The sequence below is a fragment of the Entelurus aequoreus genome, linkage group LG14 (genome assembly GCF_033978785.1).
Source record: "Entelurus aequoreus isolate RoL-2023_Sb linkage group LG14, RoL_Eaeq_v1.1, whole genome shotgun sequence".
Classification (NCBI taxonomy): Eukaryota; Metazoa; Chordata; class Actinopteri; order Syngnathiformes; family Syngnathidae; genus Entelurus; species Entelurus aequoreus.
The window spans coordinates 32,680,575-32,707,454 of record NC_084744.1 but is presented as its reverse complement, the minus strand read 5'-3'; the positions used below and the strand labels follow the sequence as shown (position 1 = coordinate 32,707,454).

The window sequence follows — 26,880 nt, the reverse complement described above, 5'->3', positions numbered from 1 at the left end:
ATGCTAACAGTTAGCATTTGTTAAGTACCGAAATATCAGACTTTGAGCTGTATTCATGCAAATTAGCAACAAAGCTAGCACGCTAACGTTAACATGCTAGCAGTTCGCATTTGTTAAGTACCAAAATATCAGACTTTGAGCTGTATACATGCGAAATTAGCAACAAAGCTAGCACGCTAACGTTAACATGCTAACAGTTCACGTGCGCTCCGTACCAAAAATATATTACGCCTGACAAAAAATAGCTAAAAAAGCTAGCATGTACCATGCTAATGTTATCATGGCTGAAAAACTGTATCATGACATAATGTTTTATATCAGTCAATATCGATAATTGTTGGTATTTTTTATTCATCCCGATTCCAAATCGATTGATAATTCTCAAAAATTGAAAAAAATAACAATTTATATATTTTTTCTTAGTTTTTTATTATTGTTTTGAAAAACCGTCATTATAATTATTGTGGGGGATTGTCACCCCAGGAATCGGAATCGGATCAAATGGTTAGGTGCCCAAAGGTACAAAAAACGTTAAATCCCGATTATTGACCAGTGGACCAAGACTACAAATCTTTAGACTTACTTCTGATAATGCCAAGCCAAGCCTGGCGTCAGTCAGCACTACAAACACCACACCTCACTTTGGATCTTGGCTCTGTTTCAGGTGGAACCCAACCCCAAACGCCTCAGTGCTGTGGAAAGACTGGAAGCCGACAAGGCCAAGTATGTCAAGAGCCAGGAAGTTATCAACGCCAAACAGGAACCGATCAAACCCCAAATTCCGGCCAAGTCTCCCCTTGAGCTCACCCTTCTGTCAAAAAGGGGCACCGGAATGTGCGGCGGAGGACACAAAGGCGAAGTCCCTTTCAAACCCTCGAACAACAACGCCAAGTCGGACACGTGTGCCACGACCAGCAGCGGCAAGCGGGAGAATTTGAACCTGGAGATCTTAAAAAATCTCCTCAATTCATCGTCGACTTCGGTAGCAGGTCCCGAAGGACTCCGTAGTGGAGCTAAGAGTGCCGTGTTGATGAGGTCGTCTGGGGGAATGACGAGGAGTTGGACGCCCTCACCGTAAGTAACCAGTTTCAAGGGAATGACGGCTGCATTCAAATAATCCGGGTTGTCTAAAGTGTCAATACTTGGACACTTTCAAAGACTTGTCATGAAAAAAGTGAATTGCATTTATCCATCCATCTTCTAGCCAGCCTAAGCAGGGAAGCCCAGACTTTCCTCGCCCCAGCCACATCGTCCAGCTCTTCCCGGGGGATCCCGAGGCGTTCCCAGGCCAGCCGGGAGACATAGTCTTCCCAACGCGTCCTGGGTCTTCCCCGTGGCCTCCTACCGGTCGGACGTGCCCTAAACACCTCCCCAGGGAGGCGTTTGGGTGGCATCCTGACCAGATTCCCGAACCACCTCATCTGGCTCCTCTCGATGTGGAGGAGCAGCGGTTTTACTTTGAGCTCCCCCCGGATGGCAGAGTTTCTCACCCTATCTCTAAGGGAGAGCCCCGCCACCCGGCGGAGGAAACTCATTTCGGCCGCTTGTACCCGTGATCTTGTCCTTTCGGTCATAACCCAAAGCTCTTGACCATAGGTGAGGATGGGAACATAGATCGACCGGTAAATTGAGAGCTTTGCCTTCCGGCTCAGCTCCTTCTTCACCACAACGGATCGATACAGCGTCCGCATTACTGAAGACGCCACAATGATGCGCCTGTCGATCTCACAATCCACTCTTCCCTCACTCGTGAACAAGACTCCGATGTACTTGAACTCCTCCACTTGGGGCAGGGTCTCCTCGCCAACCCGGAAAAATTGCATTTATCGACTCCTGAAATTCGGGTATCGTGACAACCCTATTCAATCAGCCAGTTTGGGGGTCCTTGTCATATTATCTGCCGTTTGTGGTTGATTTGGCCCTGATGGGTCAACTGGAGCTGTTTGCAAGTCATGCCTACAGGACCTCCAACCTGAAGCCATGTTGTCTGCCGGTAAATGGTGGATTGCACTCTCTGGGTCGGGTGGAAGTGTTCATGTAAACCACAGTCTTAGGGTTGGGGCATTTGGTGAAAGTGTTGGAGTTGCCACAGACTGTAGTGAAAGATGAATTCAGTAACAGCTCTGGGGATTCATGGTAGTGCTGGATGACTTCTTTGTGTAAAAGAATACAAACATGTCTTAGCATAACAATTCCGGACTGTATGGTTGAAAACATTGGTTTGTCTTCTGCTGTAACACTTAGTTTGTTCTCTGCTCCTAGGATGCCCTTAACTTACCGATCCACCATGGCTCTCAACGAGCAAGCGCAAGACTCTGCTCCCAGTCCGAGCACCTCGCACTCTCTGCGCTCTTTTTCCCATTCCTTGAAGGTAGCACCCATGAACGGCGGCGGGCGGCGCAGTCCGCAGCTGGTGGGAAACCTCAATCTCAGCAGGAGAGTCCTGGACGAGCGAGGGGGCGAAAGACGGGTGGCTACGGATCGATCACAGTCTCCGCTTCCGCCGCTGCTGACCTCCCACTCCTCCTCGGACCTCCTGCGATTGTGCAATGGCAAGCCTCTCCGCACCGCTCGATCTAGCAGCTCCTCAGCGCCACCGCTGCCTCCGAAACCCAACCCAGCCTCCCTTCCGCCTCCGACCCTCTCGCTGTCGCTGCCTCCTCGTCGTGCAAATGTGTCCCCGCTGCTGTGCGATAACGAGGCCCCTCAGTCACTGAATCCTGAAGACACCTCCAATCCTTCGACAGATCCCAATCTGGAGTTAGAGCTGGGTTCCTCGGTAGCGCGTCGCTCCTCTCTACACAGGTCAAAATCAGACCTGTCGGACCGCTACGCCCGTGCCGGAGCTGATGTGGAACGTTTTTTTAACTACTGCGGCCTCGATCCCGAGGAGCTGGAGGCGGTCGGTCCAGAGAACTTTGGTCGGGCCAATTCGGACATCGTGACCTTCAACTTGCGGTCGGCGTCCATGATCTCCGACTGCGACCAGTCCCGGCAGTCCTCCAACGCCGGCCTGTCGGACGGGGACGAGGCTGAAGACGAGGACGAGGAGGCCGGGGAGCGAGTCCCTTACGGCATCTCTGCCGTGGAGCGGAACGCCAGAGTCATTAAGTGGCTGTACAGTATCAAACAAGCGAGGGAGGCACAAAAGGTTTCACATGTTTAGCGAATCAAAGTGCTTCTCGTGACAGATCGGACGTTTCGAACTCTGGACTTGAGAGGCTTGCTAGAAAAAATAAATCACATCTTAGCGTACATGTTGGTATTGAAGTAAAGACTTCAATGTAAAAACGTGGATAGGAGGAAAAGTTTTATTGGTAGCTAACGCTAACTTAATCATTTTTGTTTGAGGAAATTATTCATGAGGTTGTTTTGCCCGTTTAACTTGACTAAAATAGACCAGCTCAGTGGCCTAGTGGTTAGAGTGTCCGCCCTGAGACTGGGAGGTTTTGAGTTCTAACTCCCGGCCGAGTCATACCAAAGACTACAAAAAATGGGACCCATTTCCTCCCTGCTTGGCACTCAGCATCAAGGGTTGGAATTGGGGGTCGAATCAGCGCGGCGCATGCTGCTGCTCACTGCTCCCCTCACCTCCCAGGGGGTGAGCATGGGGATGGGTCAAATGCAGAAGACAAATTTCACCACACCTTGTGTGCGTGTGACTATCATTGAGACTTTAACTTTAACTTAAAATTGATTTGGTTGAGCTTTTAGCTGAAGGTTGACCACGACCACACTTTTGTAACCTGCTTTGCAAAAGTTGTACCCTTTACAGTATATACCAAATGATATATTGCGAGAACTCTTGAATCGAGAATCAATTCTGCATGGAGATGACACCCCAAGGACCGGAATCGATTTGAATTGTGAGTTGTAAGGTTCACATCCCTACAGAACACCCGCGTTAGGTGGTACCATAGCATGCCCTTAACCTACTGGGGCCGGTCTCTGCGTGTGTCCTTCCCCTTGATCAATGTGTCCGTCTCATTTTTTCCGAAAGACGAAGCTAAAAGGGGAGTCCACCATGAACGCGGTTTGCTCCATACCTCGGCTCTAAGGCCGCCCTTCGGTTTATGTTCATCTTGTACCAATTAGCGCAGGGACGTCTGCTACAACCTCAACCAAACCAATTTCAGAACAAGAGCAAGCAGAAATGCAGCATAAGTCTTGAATAATTTCATAAAACTAAACAGTACCTAACACTCACTTGGAACAAACATTTACTTTCCTAGCAACTAAACGACTTAAATATTTAACTCCGTCTATTTCGAGCAAGCTTCTTCGAGCTCCAGGTTTGAGAGTTCCAAACCCTTTCGTCGTCGTCGTCATCGGTCTCATTTTTCCTGACCTTTATGTGAAGAACCACGCTATGAAGCTACAAAAGAAACGTTCGAAGGTGTTAGTGTTCATGCGCTAAAGGTTTTGTATCGCTCATGACAGCTTGTCGGCGTACCAATGACATGGCAACCGACCTCAAACGAGACCTTAAGGGTACGCAGGTGCCACCTGGACCCATGTTTTACTTCCTTGATAGCGCAGGTTGGTGTTCGTCTGAACGGGTCGCAATCACAACTACTTTAGAGCCTGTTACTTATTTGACTCGGCCCTCTTGGAACGTGGGCCACCAACAAGATTCCTCCAACCAGGTGGCACCTCTGCCGGTCTCTGCACCTTCCTCCGAGCATCAGCCTCTCAGTATCGTCGCCAGGTATTTTTAAAACAGCCCATTTCCTTCAGGGTTCTGCTGTAATGTATCTGGTTCGGGTCTCGTTGGTGTTTCCTATTCTATGGGCTGTTAACTTGTCCGTGCCCAGAACTCTTGGTTGCTGATAGTCTGTATTCCGAGTATTCTTCGGAAGTAAAAGTTGATAAATGTCTGGATTCTTGTGGTGATGGTTAGGGTGGCTGGAAGATCCTTCAGTTGATTTGATCGATTATGGACCGATATCTTACATTTTAAATACCACCCCCGGTAGTCAGCAGTATTACACCATGCTAACGTTATCTCCCAACAACAACAAAAACTTAAGGGACTCATCGGCCCACCTGGACTTCCCTCTCCCCAGCCACTTCGTCCAGCTCCTCCCGGGGGATCTCGAGGCGTTCCAAGACCAGCCGGGAGACATAGTCTTCCCAACGTGTCCTGGGTCTTCCCCGTGGCCTCTTACCGGTCGGACGAGCCCGAAACACCTCCGTAGGGAGGCGTTCGGGTGGGATCCTGACCAGATGCCCAAACCACCTCATCTGGCTCCTCTCCATGTGGAGGAGCAGCAGCTTTACTTTGAGTTCCTCCCGGATGACAGAGTTTCTCACCCTATCTCTAAGGGAGAGACCCGCCACCCGGCGGAGGAAACTCATTTGGGCCGCTTGTACCCATGATCTTGTCCTTTCGGTCATAACCCAAAGCTCATGACCATAGGTGAGGATGGGAACGTAGATCGACCGGTAAATTGAGAGCTTTGCCTTCCGGCTCAGCTCCTTCTTCACCACAACGGATCGATACAGCGTCCGCATTACTGAAGACGCCGCACCGATCCGCCTGTCGATCTCACCATCCACTCGTGAACAAGACTCCGAGGTACTTGAACTCCTCCCCTTGGGGAAAGGTCTCCTCCGCAACCCGGAGATGGCACTCCACCCTTTCCCGGGCGAGAACCATGGACCACGGAGTTGGAGGTGCTGATTCTCATCCCAGTCGCTTCACACTCGGCTGCGAACCGATCCAGTGAGTAAACATCTGACCCAAACGTATTTCATTGGAAGGCGCACGCGTCGAGCTTTCACAATAAAATCCATGTGCGGTGCATCTTGTCTGACTGCCTTAAAGATGAGTCCCAGAAGAATAGTTCCATATTTAGTTAGCATATGTCAAGTACCAAGGTATACGGTTGCAAAATCTAGCACCAAAAACAGTTAGCATGCTAATGTTAGCATGCTAACAGTTAGCATATGTCAAGTACCAAGTCACATGACTCTAAGGTATACGGTTGCAAAATTAGCACCAAAAAAAGTTAGCATGCTAACAGTTAGCATATGTCAATTACCAAGTTATATGACTCTAAGTTATACGGTTGCAAAATTAGCACAAAAACAAAGTTAACATGCTAATGTTAGCATGGTCAAAAAAATGTGTAGCTAATGTTAGCATGCTAACAGTTAGCATATGTCAAGTACCAAGTCACATGACTAAGGTATACGGTTGCAAACTGAGCACCAAAAAAAGTTAGCATGCTAACAGTTAGCATATGTCAATTACCAAGTTATATGACTAAGTTATACGGTTGCAAAATTAGCACAAAAACAAAGTTAACATGCTAATGTTAGCATGCTACAAAAAATGTGTTGCTAATAGTAGCATGCTCACAGTTAGCATAAGTCAAGTGCCAAGTTATATGATTCTAAGGTACACGGTTGCAAAATTAGCACAAAAATAGCGCATCACATCCTGTCTGACTGTTTTTACAAAACGAGTCCCAGAAGAAAAGCTCCCATATTTAGTTAGCATAATGTTAAGCAAGTCAATTGCTGGCATGCTAACTTTTTTGAACAAATTTTGCAGTTATACACCTCAGTCACATTTTGTTACACATGCTAACTTTTAAAAACTAATTTTGCAGTTTTACACCTCAGAGTCATATATTTTGCTACACATGCTAACTTTTTAAAAACTTTTTTTTCAGCTATAAACCTTAGTCGCATTTTGTTACCCATGCTAACTTTTTTTTAACTAATTTTTCAGTTTTACACCTCAAGTCATATTTTCTTACACATGCTAACTTTTTTAAACTAATTTTGCAGTTTTACACCTCAGAGTCATATATTTTGCAGCACATGCTAACTTTTTAAAAACGATTTTTTTTTTCCAGTTTTACACCTCAGTCACATTTTGTTACACATGCTAACTTTTGTAAACTATTTTTCCAGTTACACACCTCAGAGTCACATTTTGTTACATATGCTAACTTTTAAAAACTAATTTTGCAGTTTTACACCCCAGAGTCATATATTTTGCTACACATGCTAACTTTTTAAAAACGTTTTTTTTTTTCAGTTATACACCTCAGAGTCACATTTTGTTACACATGCTAACTTTTGTCAGCTATTTTGGAATTACACACCTCAGAGTCACATTTTGTTACACGTGCTAACTTTTTTTGAACTAATTTTTCAGTTTTACACCTCAGTCATATTTTGTTACACATGCTAACTTTTTTAAACTAATTTTGCAGTTTTACACCTCAGAGTCATATATTTTGCTACACATGCTAACTTTTTAAAAACTTTTTTTTTTCCAGTTATACATCTCAGTCACATTTTGTTACACATGCTAACTTTTGTCAACTATTTTTGCAGTTATACACCTCAGAGTCACATTTTGTTACACATGCTAACTTTTAAAAAATAATTTTGCAGTTTTACACCCCAGAGTCATATATTTTGTTACACATGCTAACTTTTTTTAAACTAATTTTTCAGTTATACACCTTAGTCACATTTTGTTACACATGCTAACTTTTGTCAGCTATTTTTGCAGTTACACACCTCAGAGTCACATTTTGTTACACATGCTAACTTTTTTTGAACTAATTTTTCAGTTTTACACCTCAGTCATATTTTGTTACACATGCTAACTTTTTTGAACTAATTTTGCAGTTTTACACCTCAGTCATATTTTGCTACACATGCTAACTTTTTAAAAACTTTTTTTTTTTCCAGTTATACATCTCAGTCACATTTTGTTACACATGCTAACTTTTGTCAACTATTTTTGCAGTTATACACCTCAGAGTCACATTTTGTTACACATGCTAACTTTTAAAAACTAATTTTGCAGTTTTACACCCCAGAGTCATATATTTTGTTACACATGCTAACTTTTTTTAAACTATTTTTTCAGTTATACACCTTAGTCACATTTTGTTACACATGCTAACTTTTGTCAGCTATTTTTGCAGTTACACACCTCAGAGTCACATTTTGTTACACATGCTAACTTTTTTTGAACTAATTTTTCAGTTTTACACCTCAGTCATATTTTGTTACACATGCTAACTTTTTTAAACTAATTTTGCAGTTTTACACCTCAGTCATATTTTTTACACATGCTAACTTTTTTAAACTAATTTTGCAGTTTTACACCCCAGAGTCATATATTTTGCTACACATGCTAACTTTTTAAAAATGTTTTTTTTTCCAGTTATACACCTCAGTCACATTTTGTTACACATGCTAACTTTTGTCAACTATTTTTGCAGTTATACACCTCAGAGTCACATTTTGTTACACATGCTAACTTTTAAAAACTAATTTTGCAGTTTTACACCTCAGAGTCATATATTTTGCTACACATGCTAACTTTTTAAAAACTTTTTTTTTCCAGCTATACACCTTAGTCACATTTTGTTACACATGCTAACTTTTGTCAGCTATTTTTGCAGTTACACACCTCAGAGTCACATTTTGTTACACATGCTAACTTTTTTTGAACTAATTTTTCAGTTTTACACCTCAGTCATATTTTGTTACACATGCTAACTTTTTTAAACTAATTTTGCAGTTTTACACCTCAGTCATATATTTTGCTACACATGGTAACTTTTTAAAAATGATTTTTTTTTTCAGTTATACACCTTAGTCACATTTTGTTACACATGCTAACTTTTTTTAAACGAATTTTTCAGTTTTACACCTCAGTCACGTTTTGTTACACATGCTAACTTTTTTAAACTAATTTTGCAGTTCTACACCTCAAAGTCATATACTTTGCTACACATGCTAACTTTTTAAAAACGTAGTTTTTTTCGTTATGCACCTCAGTCACATTTTGTTACACATGCTAACTTTTGTCAACAATTTTTGCAGTTATACACCTCAGAGTCACATTTTGTTACACATGCTAACTTTTTAAAACTCATTTTGCAGTTTTACACCTCAGTCATATACTTTGCTACACATGCTAACTTTAAATAAAAAAAAATTCCCGTTATACACTTAAGTCACATTTTGTTACACATGCTAACTTTTGTCAACAATTTTTGCAGTTATACACCTCAGAGTCACATTTTGTTACACATGCTAACTTTTTAAAACTCATTTTGCAGTTTTACACCTCAGTCATATACTTTGCTACACATGCTAACTTTAAATTAAAAAAAATTCCCGTTATACACTTAAGTCACATTTTGTTACACATGCTAACTTTTAAAAACTAATTTTGCAGTTTTACACCCCAGAGTCATATATTTTGCTACACATGCTAACTTTTTAAAAACGTTTTTTTTTTCTCAGTTATACACCTTAGTCACATTTTGTTACACATGCTAACTTTTGTCAGCTATTTTTGCAGTTACACACCTCAGAGTCACATTTTGTTACACATGCTAACTTTTTTTGAACTAATTTTTCAGTTTTACACCTCAGTCATATTTTGTTACACATGCTAACTTTTTTAAACTAATTTTGCAGTTTTACACCTCAGTCATATTTTGTTACACATGCTAACTTTTTTCAACTAATTTTTCAGTTTTACACCTCAGTCATATTTTGTTACACATGCTAACTTTTTTAAACTAATTTTGCAGTTTTACACCTCAGTCATATTTTGTTACACATGCTAACTTTTTTAAACTAATTTTTCAGTTTTACACCTCAGTCATATTTTGTTACACATGCTAACTTTTTTAAACTAATTTTTCAGTTTTACACCTCAGTCATATTTTGTTACACATGCTAACTTTTTAAAACTAATTTTGTAGTTTTACACCTCAGTCATATTTTGTTACACATGCTAACTTTTTTAAACTAATTTTGCAGTTTTACACCTCAGAGTCATATACTTTGCTACACATGCTAACTTTTTAAAAACAATTTTTTTTTCCAGTTATACACCTCAGTCACATTTTGTTACACATGCTAACTTTTGTCAACTATTTTTGCAGTTATACACCTCAGAGTCACATTTTGTTACACATGCTAACTTTTAAAAACTAATTTTGCAGTTTTACACCTCAGAGTCATATATTTTGCTACACATGCTAACTTTTTAAAAACTTTTTTTTTCCAGCTATACACCTTAGTCACATTTTGTTACACATGCTAACTTTTGTCAGCTATTTTTGCAGTTACACACCTCAGAGTCACATTTTGTTACACATGCTAACTTTTTTAAACTAATTTTGCAGTTTTACACCTCAGAGTCATATACTTTGCTACACATGCTAACTTTTTAAAAACAATTTTTTTTTCAGTTATACACCTCAGAGTCACATTTTGTTACACATGCTAACTTTTTTAAACTAATTTTTCAGTTTTACACCTCAGTCATATTTTGTTACACATGCTAACTTTTTTTAAACTAATTTTTCAGTTTTACACCTCAGTCATATTTTGTTACACATGCTAACTTTTGTCAACTATTTTTGTAGTTATACACCTCGGAGTCACATTTTGTTACACATGCTAACTTTTTTAAACTAATTTTGCAGTTTTACACCTCAGTCATATATTTTGCAACACATGCTAACTTTTTAAAAACGATTTTTTTTTCCAGTTATACACCTCAGTCACATTTTGTTACACATGCTAACTTTTTCAAACTCATTTTGCAGTTTTACACTTCAGAGTCATATACTTTGCTACACATGCTAACTTTTAAAAAAATATTTTTTTCCGTTATACACTTAAGTCACATTTTGTTACACATGCTAACTTTTGTCAACAATTTTTGCAGTTATACACCTTAGTCACATTTTGCTACACATGCTAACTTTTTAAACTAATTTTACATATTTATTTGTTTTAGCTAATATTGCAGTTATACATCTCAGAGTCACATTTTGTTACACATGCTAACTTTTTTTGCAACTAATTGTACATGCTCCTTAATAATGTTAGTCAATTGCTGGCATGCTAACCCTTTTAGCCAATATTGCAGTCATACACCTCAGAGTCACAATTTTTTTTTTACACATGCTAACTTTTTAGGCAATTTTGCAGTTATACACCTCAGATCACATATTTTGTTACACATGCTAACTTTTAAAAAAAACATTTTTTTCCGTTATACACTTAAGTCACATTTTGTTACACATGCTAACTTTTGTCAACAATTTTTGCAGTTATACACCTTAAAGTCACATTTTGCTACACATGCTAACTTTTTAAACTAATTTTACATATGTATTTGTTTTAGCTAATATTGCAGTTATACATGTCAGAGTCACATTTTGTTACACATGCTAACTTTTTTTGCAACTAATTGTACATGCTCCTTAATAATGTTCGTCAATTGCTGGCATGCTAACCCTTTTAGCCAATATTGCAGTCATACACCTCAGAGTCACAATTTTTTTTTTACACATGCTAACTTTTTAGGCAATTTTGCAGTTATACACCTCAGATCACATATTTTGTTACACATGCTAACGTTTTTAAGACTACCGGTAATTTAGCATGTTACGTTTTTTTCCATACAACTTTGAGTGACATATTTTGTTACGCATGCAAACATTTTTCACACTAATTTTGCAGGTGTACAGTGAGTAGAGGTTTTAGCTTTTTTTTTTAATCAAGTTTCACTGTTTGTTACTTGACACATGCTAACTGTTAGGTTAGCGTTTGAGTTCGGCTTCACCTTTTCAGCATTCACACACGTTTTTAAAGTTTTCCTCTACTTTGCACAAAGTTGCCCGACGGCGCATGGAGTTGAGGGGGTTAGCGGGCACGTTGCGTTAAAGTTTTCCTCTACTTTGCACAAAGTTGCCCGACGGCGCATGGAGTTGAGGGGGTTAGCGGGCATGTTGCGTTAAAGTTCTCCTCTACTTTGCACAAAGTTGCCCGACGGCGCATGGAGTTGAGGGGGTTAGCGGGCACGTTGCGTTAAAGTTTTCCTCTACTTTGCACAAAGTTGCCTGGCGGCGCATGGAGTTGAGGGGGTTAGCACTACCGATGTTTGCATCCATCCATCCGCCCGACCCTTCTTTACAACAGTTTGCAGAATCCACCGAATTACAAATAAAAAATGTTCCAACCCGCTACCACGTTGAAAACTGTACAAAGCTTTTGTGTTTTTGACAGCCCATTTCTTGTCAGAGTGAAGGATCAGTACGGCTAAGTTAGCATGTTGCTATCTGTCCTGTCATTGCTGTGTGTCTTCCGCGTGAAAACAAATGTCGTGATCTTGTAGCGTCGATTCTTTGTTAGACTTCAACCCACAAAAGTTCTTCTGTGGTACTTTTGTTTTGTTGCTGTATGTAAAATATTGTAAAGGAGAAAAGAAATGTATATATTTGGCTTGGTTTTAGAACTTTTTTGTTTTGGGAAATCAGAGCCGCAGTGTTTGCTAACAGTGAAGAACTGTCGGTTTTTGGACGTGGAAGCGTTGGATTTTTATTTGACGGAAGACGAACACGTTCATGTTTTCATTCTCTTTTTGCATTGTTTCAATAAACGGCTCTTTTGCCCCCTTCTGGCCTTTATTTTGAAGGACAAAATGGTACTAAAGGCGTAGCACCTCATGTGAAGTTGACCCCCCACAGTGTTACAATCTCCCCCAATTTATCCCCATTTAAACCTATCAAACATTAGTGGGACAACAGACACATGTCATGTGTCGCTGCAACCACCAGAGGGAGATGTTCTCTTTAAAAGGCTGAATTCTAAAGAATGGAACTATTTACATTCACATCTAGTCTTAGACTTAGATTCTGGGTTAGGTTAGGTTAGGTTTATATCATCAAATATGATTTCTTTATAATCATATTTGATGATATAAAGTCTTATATTTACATCTTTATAATGATAATAAATTATTATCATTATAAAGATGTAAATATAACACTTTATATCATCAAATATGATTTATTATCTTTATAAAGATGTCAATATAAGACTTTATATCATCAAATATGAGTTATTATCATTATAAATATGTCAATACAACTATGTCATCAAATATGAGTTATTATAAATATGTCAATACAACTATGTCATCAAATATGAGTTATTATCATTATAAATATGTCAATATAACACTTTATATCATCAAATATGAGTTATTATCATTATAAATATGTCAATACAACTATGTCATCAAATATGAGTTATTATCATTATAAATATGTCAATATAAGACTTTATATCATCAAATATGATTTATTATCATTATAAATATGACAATATAACACTTTATATCATCAAATATGAGTTATCATTATAAATATGTCAATACAACTATGTCGTCAAATATGAGTTATCATTATAAATATGTCAATACAACTATCATCAAATATGATTTATTATCATTATAAAGATGTCAATATAACACTTTATATCATCAAATATGAGTTATTATCATTATAAATATGTCAATACAACTATATCATCAAATATGATTTATTATCATTATAAATATGTCAATATAACACTTTATATCATCAACTATGAGTTATTATCATTATAAATATGTCAATACAACTATATCATCAAATATGATTTATTATCATTATAAAGATGTCAATATAACTATCATCAAATATGAGTTATTATCATTATAAATATGTCAATACAACTATATCATCAAATATGAGTTATCATTATAAATATGTCAATACAACTATGTCTTCAAATATGAGTTATCATTATAAATATGTCAATACAACTATGTCATCAAATATGATTTATTATCATTATAAATATGTCAATATAAGACTTTATATCATGAAATATGATTTATGATCATTATAAATATGTCAATATAAGACTTTATATCATCAAATATGAGTTATCATTATAAATATGTCAATACAACTATGTCATCAAATATGAGTTATTATAAATATTTCAATACAACTATGTCATCAAATATGATTTGTTATCATTATAAATATGTCAATTAACACTTTATATCATCAAATATGAGTTATTATCATTATAAATATGTCAATACAACTATGTCATCAAATATGAGTTATCATTATAAATATGTCAATACAACTATGTCATCAAATATGAGTTATCATTATAAATATGTCAATACAACTATCATCAAATATGATTTATTATCATTATAAAGATGTCAATATAACACTTTATATCATCAAATATGAGTTATCATTATAAATATGTCAATACAACTATGTCATCAAATATGAGTTATCATTATAAATATGTCAATACAACTATGTCATCAAATATGATTTATTATCATTATAAATATGTCAATATAAGACTTTATATCATCAAATATGATTTATTATCATTATAAAGATGTCAATATAACCATCACAATATAATGTACATACTATACAATACCTTAATTTATATTATTATGTGTTGTCAACTTTGTACTTTTTTATGTCATTGCCTGAAATAAATAAATAAATGGGAAAAAAAAAAAGAAAAATCAAACATGAAATAAAGACTTTAGTCAATACATGATCATTTAATTCCAGGAGGAACTCCAGTCCTCATTTTCGGGTCTATGCAGTACCAGTAGAAATCCCAATGTTGACATGTGGTTGCCAATAAAGTAAACGCCATGAAAATCGATTGAAAAAGAAGCAATTTAGGATTCACGCGTCGTGTTGCATTGGCTTGAATGGGGAATTGGCCCCTACCAACATGGCCGCCACGTAGGCCCGTCACGTACATCCTGCCCAAAAATGGCGTCACTTTCGGTCTAGTTTTGTATGACGTGCGGTGCTCGCTGACCCCTAGCGGCCATTTTGTGGCAGCACAGGAAGAAGAAGCTGCGCCATGTTGGAATATCTTCACATATTATAATAGCTTCACATTTAAGAATATCCTCACATGTTGGAATATAATCACATGGTGGAATACCTTCACATGTTGGAATATCCTCACGCGGCTTCGAGGGTTTGTCACAAGGTAAGCAGTCTCCTTGTTAAAATATATTCTTGATGACTCCGCTTCACCCAAAAGCTCGTCTGTTGGGACGTTTAATAAAGCGCATGTGTTCCGAATAGTTGGACAAACAGCATCGCCGTGTGATAAATGTTAATGACCTTGTTGTGTCTCACATTACTGAGTCAAAGTAGAATAATTGCCAATCTTTGTTTTTTGTCGAAGTTTAAAGCACCTTGTTTACTTCCGTATATTCTTCTTCGCTGCCGACATAAAGGAGACGAAAACAAAGAAAGTGACTCACAAGCCCCCTAAAGATTGGAGGTGGAATTACGCCACCTAATTGTTTTTATTATGTTGAGGTGGAATAACACCACCTAATTGTTTTTATTATGTTTAGGTGGAATAACACCACCTAATTGTTTTTATTATGTTGAGGTGGAATAACACCACCTAATTGTTTGTATTATGTTTAGGTGGAATAACACCACCTAATTGTTTTTATTATGTTTAGGTGGAATAACACCACCTAATTGTTTTTATGTTTAGGTGGAATAATACCACCTACTTGTTCTTATAATGTGTATGTTGGAATAACACCACCTAATTTTTTTTATGTTTAGGTGGAATAACACCACCTACTTGTTCTTATAATGTGTATGTTGGAATAACACCACGTAATTGTTTTTATGTTTAGGTGGAATAACACCACCTACTTGTTCTTATAATGTGTATGTTGGAATAACACCACCTAATTGTTTTTATGTTTAGGTGGAATAACACCACGTAATTGTTTTTATGTTTAGGTGGAATAACACCACCTACTTGTTCTTATAATGTGTATGTTGGAATAACACCACCTAATTGTTTTTATGTTTAGGTGGAATAACACCACCTACTTGTTCTTATAATGTGTATGTTGGAATAACACCACCTAATTGTTTTTATGTTTAGGTGGAATAACACCACCTACTTGTTCTTATAATGTGTACGTTGGAATAACACCACCTAATTGTTTTTATTATGTTTAGGTGGAAGAACACCACCTACTTGTTCTTATAATGTGTACGTTGGAATAACACCACCTAATTGTTTTTATTATGTTTAGGTGGAATAACACCACCTCATTGTTTTTATTATTTTTAGGTGGAATAGCACCACTTAATTGTTTTTATTATGTTTACGTTGGAATAACACCACCTAATTGTTTTTATTATGTTTAGGTGGAATAACACCACCTATTTGTTCTTATAATGTGTACGTTGGAATAACACCACCTCATTGTTTTTATTATGTTTAGGTGGAATAACACCACCTCATTGTTTTTATTATTTTTAGGTGGAATAGCACCACTTCATTGTTTTTATTATGTTTAGGTGGAATAACACCACCTCATTGTTTTTATTATGTTGGAGGTGGAATAACACCACCTCATTGTTTTTATTATGTTTATGTTGGAGGTGGATCAACACCACCTAATTGTTTTTATTATGTTGAGGTGGAATAACACCACCTAATTGTTTTTATTATGTTTAGGTGGAATAACACCACCTATTTGTTCTTATAATGTGTACGTTGGAATAACACCACCTCATTGTTTTTATTATGTTTAGGTGGAATAACACCACCTCATTGTTTTTATTATTTTTAGGTGGAATAGCACCACTTCATTGTTTTTATTATGTTTAGGTGGAATAACACCACCTCATTGTTTTTATTATGTTGGAGGTGGATCAACACCACCTAATTGTTTTTATTATGTTGAGGTGGAATAACACCACCTAATTGTTTTTATTATGTTGGAGGTGGAATAACACCACCTCATTGTTTTTATTATGTTTATGTTGGAGGTGGGACAACACCACCTAATTGTTTTTATTATGTTTAGGTGGAATAACACCACCTCATTGTTTTTGTTATGTTTATGTTGGAGGTGGGACAACACCACCTAATTGTTTTTATTATGTTTAGGTGGAATAACACCACCTAATTGTTTTTATTATGTTTAGGTGGAATAACACCACCAAATTGCATTTCTTATGTTTAGGTGGAATAACACCACCTAATAGTTTTTATTATGTTTAGGTGGAATAACACCACCTAATTGTTTTCATTATGGTTAGGTGTAATAACACCACCTAATTGTTTTTATTATGTTTAGGTGGAATAACACCACCTAATTGTTTTTATTATGTTTAGGTGGAATAACACCACCTACTTGTTCTTATAATGTTTACGTTGGAATAACACCACCTAATTGTTTTTATTATGTTCAGGTGGAATAACACCACCTATTTGTTCTTATAATGTGTACGTTGGAATAACACCACCTCATTGTTTTTATTATGTTTAGGTGGAATAACACCACCTCATTGTTTTTATTATTTTTAGGTGGAATAACACCACCTAATTGTTTTGATTATGTTAGAGGTGGAATAACACCACCTAATTGTTTTTATTATGTTTAGGTAGGATAACACCACCTAATTGTTTTTATTATGTTGGAGGTGGAATAACACCACCTCGTTGTTTGTATTATATTTTTGTTGGAGGTGGAATAACACCACCTAATTGTTTTTATTATGTTTAGGTGGAATAACACCACCTAATTTTTTAAATTATGTTTAGGTAGAATAACACCACCTAATTGTTTTTATTATGTTGGAGGTGGAATAACCACCACGTTGTTTGTATTATATTTATGTTGGAGGTGGAATACCACCACCTAATTGTTTTTATCATGTTTAGATGGAATAACACCACCTCATTGTTTTTATTTTGTTAGGTGTAATAACACCACCTCATTGTTTTTATTATTTTTAGGTGGAATAACACCACCTAATTGTTTTGATTATGTTAGAGGTGGAATGACACCACCTAATTGTTTTTATTATGTTTACGTTGGAATAACACCACCTAATTGTTTTTATTATGTTTAGGTGGAATAACACCACCTAATTGTTTTTATTATGTTTAGGTGGAATAACACCACCTAATTGTTTTTATTATGTTTAGGTGAAATAACACCACCTAATTGTTCTTATAATGTGTACGTTGGAATAACACCACCTAATTGTTTTTATTATGTTTATGTTGGAGGTGGAATAACACCACCTAATTGTTTTTATTATGTTTAGGTGGAATAACACCACCTAATTGTTTTTATTATGTTTATGTTGGAATAACACCACCTCATTGTTTTTATTATGTTTAGGTGGAATGACACCACCTCATTGTTTTTATTATGTTTAGGTGGAATAACACCACCTAATTGTTTTTATTATGTTTATGTTGGAATAACACCACCTAATTGTTTTTATTATGTTTATGTTGGAATAACACCACCTAATTGTTTTTATTATGTTTAGGTGGAATAACACCACCTAATTGTTTTTATTATGTTTAGGTGGAATAACACCACCTAATTGTTTTTATTATGTTTATGTTGGAATAACACCACCTAATTGTTTTTATTATGTTTATGTTGGAATAACACCACCTCATTGTTTTTATTATGTTTAGGTGGAATGACACCACCTCATTGTTTTTATTATGTTTAGGTGGAATAACACCACCTAATTGTTTTTATTATGTTTATGTTGGAATAACACCACCTAATTGTTTTTATTATGTTTATGTTGGAATAACACCACCTAATTGTTTTTATTATGTTTAGGTGGAATAACACCACCTAATTGTTTTTATTATGTTTAGGTGGAATAACACCACCTAATTGTTTTTATTATGTTTATGTTGGAATAACACCACCTAATTGTTTTTATTATGTTTAGGTGGAATAACACCACCTAATTGTTTTTATTATGTTTATGTTGGAATAACACCACCTAATTGTTTTTATTATGTTTAGGTGGAATAACACCACCTCATTGTTTTTATTATGTTTAGGTGGAATAACACCACCTCATTGTTTATTATGTTTATGTTGGAATAACACCACCTACTTGTTTGTATTAGCATGTGTCACGCACCAACTTATAATGTAAATGCCTTACTTTAAAAAATGTGTAAAAGTAGCTTAAAAAGTTAGCATGCTAATGTTAGCATGGGTCAAGTACCAAGTTGTATATGACTATGAGGCGTACGGTTGTAAAAATTATCTTTAAAACGTTAGCATGCTAACAACACGTTTTACTCCCATGGAGTAAAACGTTAGCATGCTAACAACACTATGTTAGCATGCTAACAGTTAGCATGTGTCACGTACCAAGTTGTAAGGTGTATGCCTTACCTTTAAAAAACGTGTAAAATTAGCCTAAAAAGTTAGCATGCCAATGTTAGCATGTGTCAAGTACCAAGTCAACAATTGACATGGACTATTCCACCGCTCTTATTTTGAAAGGCTTCACCCCGCCAACGCAGGGATGAGCTCTGGTCTTCAGTCCGAAGAGGACTTCCGACACCTGTGCCAGGTCCTCCTGAAGACGTCCGATCGGCTGCGCGACGGCTGGAGCTGGGAGCGTGTCCAGGTGAGGACCCGTGACCGGCTTGCACCTGGGACCACTTTCACTTTCACTTTGTCCCGCGACCACTTTCACTTTCACTTTGTCTCGCTCAGGGCTCGGAGGAAGGCTACCTGAAGAAGACCGCTCTCAGATCGGTCCTCATCCAGTCGGGAGATCAGGACCTCAGAGGATCCGGTTCCGACTCTGAGGTAGAAGAAGGGAGTCGGCGGTGTTATCCCAGAATGCATTGCGTCAAGTAAGCGTCTTCTCCACAGGACGTTGCGGCGGGCGATGATGCCGATACCGCCGCAGCCTCCGAAGGCAGCACTCGTGCGCTTCAGTACGAATATCACATCCTGTACTCGTGCAGCTTCATGACCCCCGTCTTGTACTTTCGAGCGTCCACTCTGGGTGAGTTTGTCCCTTCTTCGGCGATATCAGCCGCCATCGTCGGACCGTATCATCCGTCTATAAACACGCTGGCGGCTCCTGCTAGCAAACGCGGAACACTTGGGTCCAGACTACCGCCGTCATTGTTGATGCTTCCACTTCCTGTGTCTCCATGTCAGAGGGGAGGAGCCTGTCCCTGGAGGAGGTCTGGAGTTCGGTCCACCCACACTTCAGGTCCCGCCTGCGGCACAGTCCCCTAACGAGCATCACGCAGCAGGTGAAGGTGAGGTGGGGCCAGGTGCAGGACTCGGTCTGACTCCGGTGGTTTATGTGTCAGGAACATCCAGTTCTGGGCCAGCCCTTCTTCATGCTGCACCCGTGTAAGACGGACCACCTGATGTCAGCACTCATGCACTCGGCACAGCAGCAACACAGGTACGATGTCAGCACTCATGCACGCTCTCATACCAAGCATGCGTCTACGTTCTCAAAACCATGGTTCTAACCTCAAGTTAGGGTCCTAGTCATATTTTTGTCTTTTTAATGTTTAAATCTGACGTGGGTCACGGTCACCGGGGCCCCCCTCTGGAGCCAGGGCCGGAGGTGGGGCACAACTCATAGAGGCAATGTGGCTCCCCCCTCCAATGGGCTCACCATTCATGGTAGGGCCATAGAGGTCGGGTGCAGTGTGAGCTGGGCGGCAGCCGAAGGCAGGGCACTTGGCGGTCCGATCCTCGGCTACATAAGTTAGCTCTTGGGACGTGGTACGTCACCTCGCTGGGGGGAAGGAGCCTGAGCTAGTGCGCGAGGTGGGGAAGTTCCGGCTAGATATAGTCGGACTCACTTCGATGCACAGCGATGGCTCTGGAACCAGTTCATTGGAGAGGGGTTGGACTCTCTTCCACTCTGGTGTTGCACGCAGTGATAGGCGACGGGCTGGGGTGGCAATTCTTGTTGTCCCCCGGCTCAAAGCCTGCACGTTGGAGTTCAACCCAGTGGACCACAGGGTAGCTTCCCTCCGCCTTCGGGTAGGGGGACGTCCTGACCATTGTTAGTGCTTACGCACCAAACAGCAGCTCAGGGTACCCACCCTTTTTGGATCCACTCAAGGGAGTACTGGAGGGTGCTCCCCCGGGTAATTCCCTTGTTTTGCTGGTCGACTTCAACGCTCATGTTGGCAACGACAGTGAAACCTGGAGAGGCGTGATTGGGAAGAATGGCCGCCCGGATCGGAACCCGAGTGGTGTTTTGTTATTGGACTTTTGTGCTCGTCACAGATTGTCCATAACAAACACCATGTTCAAACATAAGGGTGTCCATATGTGCACTTGGCACCAGGACACCCTAGGCCGCAGTTCCATGATCGACTTTGTGGTTGTGTCATCGGATTTGCGGTCTCGTGTTTTGGACACGCGGGTGAAGAGAGGGGCGGAGCCTTCTACCGATCACCACCTGGTGGTGAGTTGGCTGCGATGGTGGGGGAGGATGCCGGACAGACATGGCAGGCCCAAACGCATTGTGAGGGTCTGCTGGGAACGTCTGTCAGAGAGAGTTTCAATTCCCACCTCCGGAAGAACTTTGAACATGTCACGAGGGAGGCGCTGAACATTGAGTCCGAGTGGACCATGTTCCGTACCTCTATTGTCGAGGCGGCCGATTGGAGCTGTAGCCGCAAGGTGTTTGGTGCCTGTCGTGGCGGTAATCCTAGAACTCGCTGGTGGACACAAGCGGCGAGGGATGCTGTCAAGCTGAAGAAAGAGTCCTATCGGACATGGGAGGAGTTCGGGGAAGCCATGGAAAACAACTTCCGCACGGCTTCGAAGTGATTCTGGACCGCCGTCCGCTGCCTCAGGAAGGGGAAGCAGTGAACTGTCAACACCGGGTATGGTGGGGATGGTGTTCTGCTGACCTCGACTGCGGATGTTGTGGATCGGTGAAGGTAATACTTCGAAGACCTCCTCAATCCCACTAACACGTCTTCCTATGAGGAAGCAGTGCCTGGGGAATCTGTGGTGGGCTCTCCTATTTCTGGGGCTGAGGTTGCCGAGGTAGTTAAAATGCTCCTCGGTGGCACATGGAGGATATCCGCCCAGAGTTCCTTAAGGCTGTGGAAGCTGTGGGACTGTCTTGGTTGCCTAGACTCTGCAACATCGCGTGGACATCGGGTGCGGTACCTCTGGATTGGCAGACCGAGGTGGTGGTTCCTCTCTTTAAGAAGGAGAACCGGAGGGTGTGTTCTAACTATGGTGGGATCACACTCCTCAGCCTTCCCGGTAAGGTCTATTCAGGTGTGCTGGAGAGGAGACTACGCTGGATAGTCGAACCTCGGATTCAGGAGGAACAGTGTGGTTTTGGTCCTGGTCGTGGAACTGTGGACCAGCTCTATACTCTCGGCAGGGTCCTTGAGGGTGCATGGGAGTTTGCCCAACCAGTCTACATGTGTTTTGTGGACTTGGAGAAGGCCTTCGACCGTGTCCTCGGGAAGTCCTGTGGGGAGTGCTCAAAGAGTATGGGGTATCGGACCGTCTGTGGCGGTCCGCTCCCTGTATGATCAGTGTCAGAGCTTGGTCCGCATTGCCGGCAGTAAGTCGGACCAGTTTCCAGTGAGGGTTGGACTCCGCCAAGGCTGCCCTTTGTCACCAATCCTGTTCATAACTTTTATGGACAGAATTTCTAGGCGCAGTCAGGGCGTTGAGGGGATCTGGTTTGGTGGCTGCAGGATTAGGTCTCTTCTTTTTGCAGATGATGTGGTCCTGATGGCTTCATCTGGCCAGGATTTCAGCTCTCACTGGATCAGTTCACAGCCGAATGTGAAGCGACAGGGTTGAGAATCAGCACCTCCAAGTCCGAGTCCATGGTTCTCGCCCCGGAAAAGGGTGGAGTGCCATCTCCGGGTTGGGTAGGAGACGCTGCCCCAAGTGGAGGAGTTCAAGTACCTCGGAGTCTTGTTCACGAGTAAGGGAAGAGTAGATGGTGAGGTCGACAGGCGGATCGGTGCGGCGTCTTCAGTAATGCGGACGCTGTATCGATCCGTTGTGGTGAAGAAGGAGCTGAGCTGGAAGGCAAAGCTCTCAATTTAGCGGTCGATCTACGTTCCCATCCTCACCTATGGTCATGAGCTTTGGGTTATGACCGAAAGGACAAGATCACGGGTGCAAGCGGCCCAAATGAGTTTCCTCCGCCGGGTGGTGGGTCTCTCCCTTAGAGATAGGGTGAGAAGATCTGTCATCCGGGGGGAGCTCAAAGTAAAGCCGCTGCTCCTCCACATGGAGAGGAGCCAGATGAGGTGGTTCGGGCATCTGGTCAGGATGCCACCCGAACGCCTCCCTAGGGACATCTCCAGACCAACCTCAGATCTATCCATGGGTTCTAAGTTTTGATGACTTTAGCAAATGGCCCCCGGGGGCCACCTTGGACTCTGACATGTGGATGACTTGTGTGCAGGCCAGTCAACTACATGGTAACCTGGCTCAGCACGGTGGGACCCCTGCTGGGCTTGGAAGTTCCCCTGGAGTATTTGACCCTGCAGCATCCTTCGACACCACGGCAACGCCCCTAAGACTTGTTGACCTTTGTGTTTTTCAACAGCTTAGTTAGCATGCTAATGTCAACATGCTAACATTTTTACTCATTTTTGTATTTTTTAACCCAATAATCATGGTTTCTGTTACTTGGCGCCTTCTTAGAAGTATGCTAGCTCTTCACCGGTTAGCATGCTAATGTCAACATGCTAATATTTTTCCTCATTTTTGTATTTTTTAACCCAATAATCATGGTTTCTGTTACTTGGCGCCTTCTTAGAAGTATGCTAGCTCTTCACCAGTTAGCATGCTAATGTCAACATGCTAACATTTTTCCTCATTTTTGTATTTTTTAACCCAATAATCATGGTTTCTGTTAATTGGCACCTGTAAGAAGTATGCTAGCTCTTCACCGGTTAGCATGCTAATGTCAACATGCTAACATTTTTCCTAATTTTGTATTTTTTAACCCAATAATCCTGGTTTCTGATAATTAGCGCCTCCTTAGAAGTATGCTAGCTCTTCACCAGTTAGCATGCTAATGTCAACATGCTAACATTTTTCCTCATTTTTGTATTTTTAACCCAATAATCATTGTTTCTGTTAATTAGCACCCTCTTAGAAGTATGCTAGCTCTTCATCAGTTAGCATGCTAATGTCAACATGCTAACATTTTTCGTAATTTTTATATTTTTTAAGCCAATAATCATGGTTTCTGTAAATTGTCACCTTCTTAGGAGTATGCTCAATCTTCACCAGTTAGCATGCTAAAATGTTTCCTAATTTTGTCATTTTTAACCCAATAAAAATGGTTTCCGTTACTTGGCGCCTTCTTAGAAGTATGCTAGCTTTTCACCGGTTAGCATGCTAATGTCAACATGCTAACATTTTTCCTAATTTTGTATTTTTTAACCCAATAATCATGGTTTCTGTTAATTGGCGCCTTCTTAGAAGTATGCTAGCTCTTCACCAGTTAGCATGCTAATGTAAACATGCTAACATTTTTCCTCATTTAATATTTTTTAACCCAATAATCATGGTTTCCGTTACTTGGCGCCTTCTTAGAAGTATGCTAACTTTTCACCGGTTAGCGTGCTAATGTCAACATGCTAATATTTTTCCTAATTTTGTATTTTTTAACCCAATAATCATGGTTTCTGTTAATTGGCGCCTTCTCAGAAGTATGCTAGCTCTTCACCAGTTAGCATGCTAATGTCAACATGCTAACATTTTCCCTCATTTTTGTATTTTTTTAACCCAATAATCATTGTGTCCGTTACTTGGCACCTTCAAGAAGTATGCTAGCTTTTCACCGGTTAGCGTGCTAATGTCAACATGCTAACATTTTTCCTAATTCTGTATTTTTTAACCCAATAATTATGGTTTCTGTTAATTGGTGCCTTCTCAGAAGTATGCTAGCTCTTCACCAGTTAGCATGCTAATGTCAACATGCTAAAAATTTTATATTTTATTTTATTATAACAAACTGTGAGTATAATAACATTATATTATATTTTATACATTGTAATTTAACATTTCAAAAGGAACACTTTTGTTTGAAAAATAATAATTTTCCATTTTATGTATGTTACTTACTTTAAATATCTGCTCCAATTGTTCGCGTTTTGATTATTAAAAACGTCATTTTTAAATAAAATCATCACAAATACTGAATGACTATTTTTTAATGCATTTTGCTGTCTATTAAATGTAATGTGTTGCTGCAACCACCAGAGGGAGCTGTTCTCCAGAGAAATGCACTATTTTGTTTGCCGTTAAAGTTCATTTTATATCCTCATAACTTTAATAGTTTGTCAAATATTACAAATCAAATGTTATGACAAAATGTATTCAATCGTTTCAAAGAAAATATTGGACATATTCTCAATCGTGTTACTTTTTTAAATTTAAAAGTGTTAAATTAGCTCAGAAAAATAGTGACTATGCTAATGTTAGCATGTTAAAATTAGCTAAAAAAAAAAATAAAGCTAGCAGGCTAACAGTACCTTGTTAACTCGCTAACATTAGCATGCTTACAGTTAGCATTAGTGAAATACCTAAAAAAAAACGTTACTATGCTAATGTTAGCATGGTAAAATGCTAACTATATCGATGTATTACTCTGAGGTGTGTACCTGAACATGTTGTTAAAAATGCTACCATGCTAACATTAGCATGTATCAAGTACCAAAATATGACTGAGGTGAGTTAGCACACTGGCCATGTAGCGTCAAATAATATAAGTAGAACAACCAGCAAAATTAGCTAAAAAAATAAAAATAAAGCTAGCAGGCTAACAGTACCTTGTTAACTCACTAACATTAGCATGCTTACAATTAGCATTAGTGAAATACCTAAAAAAAAAAGTTACTATGCTAATGTTAGCATGGTAAAATGCTAACTATATTGATATATTACTCTGAGGTGTGTACCTGAACATGTTGTTAAAAATGCTACCATGCTAACATTAGCATGTATCAAGTACCAAAATATGACTGAGGTGTATACCTAAAAAACAGTTAGCACACTGGCCATGTAGCGTCAAATAATATAAGTAAAACAACCAGCAAAATTAGCTAAAAAAAATAAAAACAAAGCTAGCAGGCTAACAGTACCTTGTTAACTCACTAACATTAGCATGCTTACAATTAGCATTAGTGAAATACCTAATAAAAAAAGTTACTATGCTAATGTTAGCATGGTAATTGTGGCTTGTACAGCCCTTTGAGACACTTGTGATTTAGGGCTATATAAATAAACATTGATTGATTGATTGATTGATATATTACTCTGAGGTGTGTACCTGGACATGTTGTTAAAAATGCTACCATGCTAACATTAGCATGTATCAAGTACCAAAATATGACTGAGGTGTATACCTAAAAAACAGTTAGCACACTGCCCATGTAGCGTCAAATAATATAAGTAGAACAACCAGCAAAATTAGCTAAAAAAAATAAAAATAAAGCTAGCAAGCTAACAGTACCTTGTTAACTCACTAACATTAGCATGCTTACAGTTAGCATTAGTGAAATACCTAAAAAAAAACGTTACTATGCTAATGTTAGCATGGTAAAATGCTAACTATATCGATGTATTACTCTGAGGTGTGTACCTGAGCATGTTGTTAAAAATGCTACCATGCTAACATTAGCATGTATCAAGTACCAAAATATGACTGAGGTGTATACCTAAAAAACAGTTAGCACACTGGCCATGTAGCGTCAAATAATATAAGTAGAACAACCAGCAAAATTAGCTAAAAAAAATAAAAATAAAGCTAGCAGGCTAACAGTACCTTGTTAACTCACTAACATTAGCATGCTTACAGTTAGCATTAGTGAAATACCTAAAAAAAAAAAACGTTACTATGCTAATGTTAGCATGGTAAAATGCTAACTATATCGATGTATTACTCTGAGGTGTGTACCTGAACATGTTGTTAAAAATGCTACCATGCTAACATTAGCATGTATCAAGTACCAAAATATGACTGAGGTGTATACCTAAAAAAACAGTTAGCACACTGGCCATGTAGCGTCAAATAATATAAGTAGAACAACCAGCAAAATTAGCTAAAAAAAATAAAAATAAAGCTAGCAGGCTAACAGTACCTTGTTAACTCACTAACATTAGCATGCTTA

General features: G+C 39.2%; 2 protein-coding genes and 1 long non-coding RNA gene across 4 annotated transcripts in view; 2 read left to right on the top strand and 1 right to left on the bottom strand.

Moving 5' to 3' along the window:
• Positions 1-8,075, top strand: part of LOC133664762 (protein FAM110B-like) — a 36,364-nt gene extending 28,289 nt beyond the window's left edge. The window contains exons 4-6 of one of the 2 annotated variants that reach the window (XR_009828617.1): positions 665-1,074; positions 2,263-6,752; positions 7,790-7,825. Coding sequence is in view for 1 of the 2 variants with exons in the window: in XM_062069664.1 (XP_061925648.1) it covers positions 665-1,074; positions 2,263-3,166 (1,314 nt within the window). In the remaining variant the exon portion in view is untranslated. Of the gene's footprint in view, positions 1-664; positions 1,075-2,262 lie in introns of both variants that reach the window. The other variant, XM_062069664.1, reaches the window with a different exon arrangement.
• The window catches only part of LOC133664770 (uncharacterized), a 51,744-nt gene that overhangs the window by 8,738 nt on the left and 16,126 nt on the right, over positions 1-26,880 (bottom strand). The window lies entirely within an intron of this gene.
• Positions 14,740-24,896, top strand: LOC133664768 (ubiquitin-like-conjugating enzyme ATG10). Its single transcript, XM_062069668.1, has 7 exons — positions 14,740-14,886; positions 19,223-19,349; positions 19,439-19,534; positions 19,601-19,736; positions 19,895-19,992; positions 20,053-20,150; positions 23,160-24,896. Exons 2-7 carry the CDS (start codon positions 19,245-19,247, stop codon positions 23,272-23,274), a joined length of 648 nt encoding a protein of 215 aa, XP_061925652.1. The 5' UTR covers positions 14,740-14,886; positions 19,223-19,244; the 3' UTR covers positions 23,275-24,896.